Below are 9,466 nucleotides of genomic sequence, written 5' to 3'. Positions count from 1 at the left end.
CATAAATTCTTTTAGATTTCACAAATAAATTAAAGAGAATATATCACTTAAAATATAATAAAAATACATAAACAAATAGGTCCTATAACCTATATATTTAATGCTATGAGAATATATAATTTTATATGTTTAGGTGGATTTATTTTTAGTTACATGTCAACACCTGGTTTAATGATAATGTAATTAATGCTAAATATTTTTTGGTTCAAAGTAAAGGGAAAAAAGAAAGGAACCTTTAAAAGTCACATACCAGCCTTGAAAACATTCAATCCATGTTGGAGATGAACCAAACTTTAAACTACATAGTTTTCTTTTTCCCTACATAGCATTAAATTATTCAATCCACGTTGCAGATGGACCAAACTTTAGAACTTGTTTAGCAATCACAAATTAGGCCTTAATAAAAACATCTTCAAATATTTTCACCCAAATTTACATCCACAAAAAGCCTTTGCTTTGTTGGTGAAGTTTGATTGATGCTTTTGACCCAAAAATCTCAAACTCTCTCAACCCTTTCATCTTTATGTGAATGATTGCCACCAATATAGCCATTGAAAATTATTCAGTAAGTCCCCTTTATAATCTCCTAGCTTCAACACTTACCATGCATATATCTATATATTTGAATATAAATATATACACTTGCCAAGTTCCCTTCTTTGTTTATAGATCCTTTGACGTCGAAAGGTCCTCAATTAAGAAACCTTGCAAATCAAGAAACAAAAAACTGTTAGAACCTATAAAAGTTCAGGGTTTATTGGAGGTAATAGTGAAGATATAAAGCACACATACAAAGTTTGAATGAGACAAAAGAAAAAGGAAAATAATACTGTATGCATGCATGGATAGTGGATAAGTTTAATTATTCTTACCCAAAGACATGTATTTATGTATGCATGCATGCATGTCATCCTATATAATTGTGTGTCTGCATTTTGATATAATATATATTTGCTTAAATCATCCTTTCTAGTTATGGATTCTCGCATGTTAATCATAAATATGCTAATTCCTAGTGGTCCAACATCATGCATGTATTCCACAACCTATTGGCTAAAAATAATACTACATTTTCTTTTCACTAAAAGCAAACAATAACACATGCATGCGTGTAAATATAAGTATGTATTCCATACATTGATAATATATGTATCTATAATTAAATTATTTTGCAATTTTTTTTTTTAGTATAAAAGAGTTTATAGACATGTCTCAAGAGTCTGGCTACTTGTTTAATCAATACGAGCTCCGGTCCGTAAAATGTTTTTTCCCCTTCTAATTGGGACCATCCAACTGACCCTAATTATCTTTTAATCGTAAAAAGTAATTTTTATTTGAATTTAAATTAATATATAAATATTAAAATAAATTATGGTTTTTAAAATTTTATAAATGAATAGTAACCCAAGCTTCAAAGACAGACTCAGTCTTGACCCATATCAAGCTCTTGGGGAAGAGATAAAAATATTTCAAGTCGCAGCTTTACTTACAGACACCTCTGGTTATAGTTGCTCTTGGGGAAGAGATAAAAATATTTCAAGTCGCAGCTTTACTTATAGACACCTCTGGTTATAGTTCAAGAATAGAGACTTGCTGTAGATATTGAAATTTGAACCCAAACCTACTAAATGTAACCTATTGAAAATGATCACATGAACCAAGTTCATGATATCATCTCATAAGAACTTTATAAAAAATAAAATATATCAACTTTATTTTTAATGAGGTTATTTCTACTTATGTAAGCATATACCCTTTTAATGCATCAAATAACATACATGTGGTCCTCATTTCTCATTTAGCTTCCCACATGAAACAAAAGGAGAAAAATATATTAGACCTTATAAAAGACAAGACAAGAAAATAAATAAAATGTCAATTTACATAATTCAAATAATTAATAAGTCAAATTTTATATAATCATATATGTTAATAACATATAAATACATGGATGCAATCTAAGAATTATTGCCTAAATGCGCTATTCTTGAATGCATTAATCCATTTAAATGCAGCACAATCATAGCAATAAGCACACAAAAATCTTTTCAAAAACAACATTTGAACACAGCCAATAATCTTGACTTGATGGCAAGATTATTGTATTACATGACATAAATGCTATCCCTAGAATAATAAGCACAGATAAAACCACATTAAGAAACCCTAAAATTCACTCAAATGCCAATGTTCTCTTAATCATCATCCTCTATTTCATTGTTATATATTACTTTAGCCTATCTATCCAACCTTGAAAGAATACTCTTTAACATTGAAATTCGTGTAATACGTCAGCAGTGTTTTCAACTCTTCTACTATAGTTTGCTAGATCGTGGCAGACACAGTTGTTAGCTGTGAAAACATAGACGTCCTAGTAAGCAACATAGTTTGTTTAATTTGGAGGGTGCATGATAACATTATTTATTCCAGCTCTTTTATCGATCCTAGCTAGCTCTAGGGTGCATGGCTGAACATAAACTCAAAATCCGAAAACATAGACAAAATCTCTAGCGCATATGAAGCACAAGAGCTCAAGGCATTGAGGCCAAAACCCAAAATCAAGCAGCCAATCCTCATATCACACCACAACCAAAACCTTTATCAACTCAATTAGTGAACCAACCTACCTACCAGCCAAAATCAGCAAACTCCACAAAAAACAATACACCTCCTCTTCACCAGTTACTCTAACCTAGCCATTATATAATATATACATATATCATTAAAGTAGCCTAGGTTATCTAGCTTTATCCCGACACATACACATGCATATATTTACATATAATTTTTTGTGTAAACCCAATATATCCCGTCATATCGAACTCATATTTTTACTCTTATGTGATAAAGTCGCTATCACCTCAACAGTTTGTTGGTTATATGTATATAATATATATCCTGGGGTTGTTTTCATTGTATCGAGATTGAGTAGCATCCACCACCTGTCCAATACTTGTCCCAATAAAATTAAGAGATGAAAAAGAAAAAGGAAAGTTATTCGTACCAGCTGCCAGCAAATCTTGCTTTGCCAACCCAACACTTTGCTACTAACACTATAAACTACACAAAAATATAGATTTAATAAAAGCAAAATTCAAGAGTTCAGGATTCCTAAGAATATGGAGATTGATTGGTTAATAGTTAATAATTCACCCCATTTGTTTTTGCTTGTTTGCTTTGTGTTTAGTCTTCATTTTTTCTGTTGAATTCTCTTCTTTTTACTAAAATAAACAGTCCACATTACCTGATTATTCTATTAATTTGCTTCATTTCCCCCCTTATTTACTCCTTTGAATCCTCATTTCCCTCACCGGCCGAGACTGAGAGCAGCCTCGACGTCCAGCCGCCACGCTAAACAACCACCACCACCACTGCCTTCCATTTTCCAGACATCACATGGCAACATCCTTGAGAACTTCTCCTTGTGCCATGTATACTGCAACCTTACCTTGCATGAAAATGCAGTGCAAAACCTAGGCAATTCTTGTTTGAACACAAGCCAGACCATTATCTCCGGTGGCGGCCGGCCGTCATTTGCTTCCCCTACTACCATCAACATCCTCTTGTAAGCTCCATTAACCCACTGAACCCTATTCAAACCATCTGATATAAACCCTGGACACGTGTCACTCTCCAAATTCTTTATCATCTCCACGTCCGTACTCCCTAGCTGTCTCACTTCCATGCAACTGTCCGTCACGCTCTCCACCGTCACCCACGACTCCACCACCGTTGCTTTCCTCGTTTGACTCATCAGAACCGTCCGATTAGGTTCTTCCACAGCTCCCAAACGATCAACCCAACGGTTATTGAAGTTCAAGTTACATAAATAAAGTGGATCTTGATTTTCCCCCAAAACTCTACCGTTTTGATTGTTAATCGATCCGTTCCCTTCAGTTTTCTCAGGCAATAGCTGCAAAGTAACAATCGTCTGAGGATTGTTTGAAGCTTCATCATGATGAACTTGATCTGACGATGATCTTTTCTTTCTTCTCATATTATTCTTTCGAACCCTAACGTACTTTCTTTTAGCTCTTGGATTACAAAACAACAAATTTTTGTTATCAAACCGAACCCCATCAGAACCTGACTCACCGGAAACCGGTTTAGGGGCTATCGGCCGGAATCTTAACATTATCGGGTTTATCACCATCTTATCTGGTGCACCACCTGCGTAGCTAACCCTGCTCCGCTTCTCTTCACCGTTCATCTCTCTGACGCCGTTTAAACCACCTCCAGAATAGAATCAAAGCTTCGCTTCCCTTCTTGTCGCTTCCCACCTGTGTAGCTAACTCTGCTCCGCTGCCCTTTTTTTTTTTTTTTCCAGAGGGTTTTGGTTATGAGAAGCGATAATCATAGCGGCAAATTAACAGAGAAGCAACACGTGGCTAGGGCAAGAAAGGAACAGCTGAGTGTTTTGATTGGTCGAAAGTTAAGAGGTGGAACCCAAATGAAAAGTAAGAGGGTCCACAGACAGAACCAATGGGAAGAAGGCTAGTGTACACCACTGCCGAAAGAGAGGGACACGTGGGCATTGTCTAGAGAGCAGAGTATTTTTCTACTGTTGAATGAAATGGAAAAGAGCACAAAAGGGGGAGGTTCGAGAAAGTGGACACGTGGTCCTTGTTCATTAGCTTTCTACCTCTAAATTCGGTGCCTATTGTTTCATATCTTAATGCCTCCACTCGCCACTTCTCGCCGTGATCCCACCTTCCTTCCAACTAATCACAGTAGTAAATTTTCAAATCTCTTTTACAAATTTACTATAAAAATAAATTTATAACCAAATTATTAAAAAATTCAACAAAAAATGAATTTTTTTAACAATTGTTAGAATTATAATTACACCTTGCAATTAAAGAAATTGCAATTCCTTCACCTCAATAAAACCACTAATTATAATAAATAGCTAAACACATGTAATTACTAACTTTTATTCATAAAATAAAATTTATTTTTAAAGCTATAAAATTATTAATTTCACGTTCTTTAAGGTTATTATATATATAAAATAATATTTTATATATTTAAAAAGAAACAACTAAATATATATATTTGAAAAGTTTATGTATGTAACAAACCTAATAAGAATTAATAAAATAATTTTCACTAAAAATAAAAGAATCGAAGAGGAATATCTATGTAAAGTTGGAAGTGAATAGTTAAATGGAGTGAGGTCACTTGCCAAAAAATGGCGCGTGGAAGAGTTGATATAATGAAAGGAAACAAGAAAGTAGGAAGAGGGACGCGTGGCGGATTCGATAAAGATGTGAATGGATATTATGGGTTAAAGATTTGTGACGTCATCCGATTTTATTTGAAAGGTGTTCGCATTATGGGATGGGAAAACGGGTTGGTTGGGGATGTCTGCTGTTGCCACGTGCTTATTTCATAATTACTTTCAGATTATTTTAATAATAACATTGTTTTTTACTACAAGAAACACAGTTACTATTAAAAATGCCTTCCTAAAACAAATTCTGTGATTGCTTTTAATTTTAGGCATCGTATTTTAGGATCGATTCACCTTAAAGTTAAAAACTTAAGAGTGACTTGAGATACTCTTTTTTTAATTCAATCATTATATTAGCTAAGCTATAAATAATTTTTGTTTTTAAATTTACAAGGATTTTCTTACGTTTTATTGTTTTATTTATTTATTTATTTAAAACAACATAAATATACTTTATGCTATTTAATACATAAAAATATATGCATTGATTGAGGTTTCATTTTTATTTTAGATTTGTAAATGTGTGACATATTAAAAATCATAACTATATTTAATACAACATTAATTTCAAATAATGTATTTAATATATCTCTCTAAGATTTATTTCCTATGGAAAGGGCCTTCCTTTTCTGGTCCATGAAATGGTCTATTTATAAGCATTGATTGATTGTACTTAAAAACACTTTTACATTAAAAATTAGCTTCAATGTTTTATTAATTGCATTATTCTTCCTGTTATTTTTTTATTTGTTAATGTCTTCAATTTTACTCATATTTTTACTTGGTTTTTTATCAATAATTTATATTCGAATTTATCTTTTATTTTATTTTTGGTTACAAGTCTCAATTTTTTTTAAATGTTATATGAAATTATAAGTAATAATAAAGTTAACTAAATGGTTAACCTTATATGGTCAAACCCTATCCCTATGTGACTCATGTTTTTATCTAAATAAAGCTTTTATATGGTCTTAGATTGTCAATGTAAACACGACTCCTAAAAAATAATGAATCCCCATTAGAATTGAAAGACTAAAACCTACCACGTTATTATTTGTTAGTATATATTTGATTTTTCTCTTTATTTTTTTCCCCTTACCAATACATTATCAATCTCATTCCCTCCCTCCTAATCTGATCTTTTATAATCCATATATATTAAAGAAAAAAAATACTTTATTTAACCCTTATTGTTGTTGTATAATTTGTTTTGAAAAAAAAAAAAAAAAGGAGTTTAAATTACCTGCAAAAACTATGGGAATGGTTTGGGTTCCCATTGTTAGAGTCCCAAACTGAGAGCAGCCTTAACATCGAGCCTCCATGCAAATCCGCCAAAGCTCATCTTCCACACATCGCAAGGAACCATTTTCGATTGCTTTTTCTTTCCCTTTCCATCTCCGTACCGTAACCCTACCCGGCACGAGAATGCACCCTGTGGGAATTTAAACCCTTCTTTCACCACCAACCCCACCGCGGTTTCAGCCCCTTCTCCGCCCACCATGCTCTTGAACGCCTCGTTCACCCACAAAACACGGTGCCAACCGTCCGATATGAACCCTGGATACGTGTCCTTATCCAGATTCCTCATTCTATCCACGTCCGTACAGCTCCCCATGTCTCCTTCATCCATGCAGCTGTCTGTTATGCTCTCCACCGTCACCCATGACTCCACAACACTCACTTTCCTCCCCGTCGCCTGATCCGACAACCCCATCACCGCAGCCGCCACTTCTTGATCTGTTGCAACCATTTTCTGCAACTTCAAGCACAGCAGCGGCGGGTCCTCATGAGATTGATGATAATCATCACCAACCGTCCGATCGAGATCATGATCACCAGCCCCTGAGCTATCAACAACCGCTGATTTCTCTAGATCAGCTCTCTCAGGCATCAACTGCAGGGTTACGGAACCCTTATTTCCATCCTTATCGTCTTTAGCTTCATCCAAGGCTCTTCTTCTCCTATTATTCTTCGCACAAACCCTAACGTATTTTCTCTTCACTCTCATGCTTGTAACACCTGAGTTCTTGTTACCAAACGTCGACTCACCGGAAGCTGAGTCTCCGGTCACCGGTTTTGGAGCAATCGGCCTGAATCTGAGCATTATCCGGTTGATTATCGTCTTATCTTGTACACCCCCAGCGCATTTTAGCATCCTCCATTGATCCCCGCCCTCCATTCCTCCTTCCAAAAAAATTAAAAAAACCTAACAAACCCTTCTCTCTCTTTCTCTCTCTTTGTTTTATCTTATCTTCGGATTTTATTTTATCTTTGTATTCTTTTTTTTCTTTTCTTTTTTTTCATCTAAGGGCAAAGGCTTTACCGGAGGTGAAGCGATAATCATAGCGGCAGCAATCGTGTCCAAGATCAGAGGAGTACACGTGTCCTACTGCGAAACTTGAAACAGTGACGAGATTTGATTGGCCGAAGCCCAATGGGGCCGTAGCAAAAAAATAAAGTTTCCTGTTTTGGCGTGTTCGAAGCCTGTGATTGGCCCATCCTGTTAGCCAACAAAAAATAAGGACGTGTCGAGAACTGCGTAAAAGACGGATACACGTGGCCGTACCTCGGGGGGACGGCATAAATATTCTGTTTGAAGTGGAGTGGGCTTTTAATTTTTTTTCCGCCTTTTTGATTTTTTTGGTTTTTCTAAAAAAAATGTATGAGGTAGGTTCCTGATTATGCAACACGTGTAATAGTTTTATTTGTTATGAAAGAGAAAGTTCAGTTGACCGTCAGTTCCACTTTTCTGCACTGGAGCGTGTGATTGCCAACCTTGATATTTTCCCAACCCTACTGAACAAAATAATCATTATTTTATCTATAAACGCCCATTTCTAATTTTATTTATAAAAATAGGTTAATTTTTTTATTATTTATCAAAAAGGTCGAAAATAATAAAATATATTCACGTAAAAGCGTTTTTAGGTAAAATTTTAATAAAACGCGCCTTTATGGGAGTGATTTTGTCATGTCAGAATAAAACGTGAAAAACAAGCTGATGTTGGAGTTCTTTTGTCCGTTCTTAGATTAAATTTTTAAAAATATTATTTTTTTAAATTATAAAAATAGATCAATATTTTAAAAATTTAAGAGAATAATCTTTTATAAAGACCCAAAGTGAAAACATTATTCTTTTCTTATTTTAAGGTGTCACCAATTAATATGGAAATAAAACTTATAAAGCATATCTTTATATAAACCCAAAGTCTTATTTCCTTTATTTTTTTAAGCAATGTGTGATATGAAACATGTGTATATATAAACTCATGAATAGGTTTACAGCTTGTTCCTAAACAATGTGGGGTTCCTTCATCTTTTAACTAATAACATAATATTAAAGAGTACACTATATTTTATATTTTTTACTTATAGAATTTAATTTTTTTACAAAAGTTAATATTTGTTATATTATAAATAAAACTTTTAAACTCTATAAGTAAAAAATTATAAAATATAAAATGAGTATGGTAAAATATTAAAAATAAATATTTAAAAATTACTAATAGTTGAGTGATCATTTTATAAATTTTATAATTCGATAGTCAAAAATTATAATTAAGTGACTACTAATGTAATTTAATCTAGATATAAAAATATGAAAAATAATTATTATATTTTATGTATATCATATATTTTCATAAAAAACTTATTTAATAGAATTATATACTATGTTTAAATAGATTATTTATCTAGTCAAAATACATATGAAATAAATTTATCAGCATTCATTATGTGATAAAAATTAAATTAAAATTAGGATTAAAAATTAATGAGTATAGTAAAATATTAAAATAAATAAATATTTAAAAAGATATATCAATTTTAAAATTACAAAAAATACTATTTGAGTACCAGATACTCACCATTTATTTGTTAATCAAACATTCATAATATAAAATAAAATATAATAAAAAATTAAAAGTATAACTTCTAAATTTAAATAATAAAAATTATTTTAAAATTAGAATTGCATGGATATTAACTTCAAACATTTCAAATTGAATAGAGGATTATTACATGTACAAGTTTTATATGTGTAATTTATTTATTTTTTAATAATCCTTTTGTATATGCGAACAATTCTAAAATGCAATAATTAAATATCTTAAAAGATAATTTTATAATATGAGAAAATGTTAACAAAATATAAAAAAATAGAAATTGTTTTGTAAAAAATTATAAAATATAGTGTAGCCTTTAATATTATGTCGTTAGTTAAAATATGAAAGA

At 32.3% G+C, this 9,466-nt stretch overlaps 1 protein-coding gene across 2 annotated transcripts; it reads right to left on the bottom strand.

Annotated features, from left to right (window-relative positions):
* Positions 1 to 221: 221 nt before the first annotated feature.
* LOC108472998 (uncharacterized) lies at positions 222 to 7,962 on the bottom strand. 2 transcript variants are annotated; one of them, XR_008270917.1, is made up of 2 exons: positions 3,245 to 4,533; positions 222 to 704 (listed from the first exon to the last, which is right to left on the bottom strand). XR_008270917.1 is itself a non-coding variant. In XM_017774568.2 (2 exons), the coding sequence occupies exon 1, from the start codon at positions 7,410 to 7,412 to the stop codon at positions 6,513 to 6,515; it is 900 nt and encodes a 299-aa protein (XP_017630057.1). In that variant the 5' UTR covers positions 7,413 to 7,962; the 3' UTR covers positions 222 to 704; positions 6,477 to 6,512. The 2 variants fall into 2 exon arrangements, 1 of the variants encoding a protein (XP_017630057.1); XM_017774568.2 differs by lacking the exon at positions 3,245 to 4,533 and adding an exon at positions 6,477 to 7,962.
* Between the last annotated feature and the right edge of the window lie 1,504 nt (positions 7,963 to 9,466).

This window comes from Gossypium arboreum, chromosome 9 (genome assembly GCF_025698485.1).
Source record: "Gossypium arboreum isolate Shixiya-1 chromosome 9, ASM2569848v2, whole genome shotgun sequence".
In the NCBI taxonomy this organism is placed as follows: Eukaryota; Viridiplantae; Streptophyta; class Magnoliopsida; order Malvales; family Malvaceae; genus Gossypium; species Gossypium arboreum.
The sequence above is the reverse complement of the archived record's forward strand: the minus strand, read 5'-3'. Positions and strand labels throughout refer to the sequence as shown.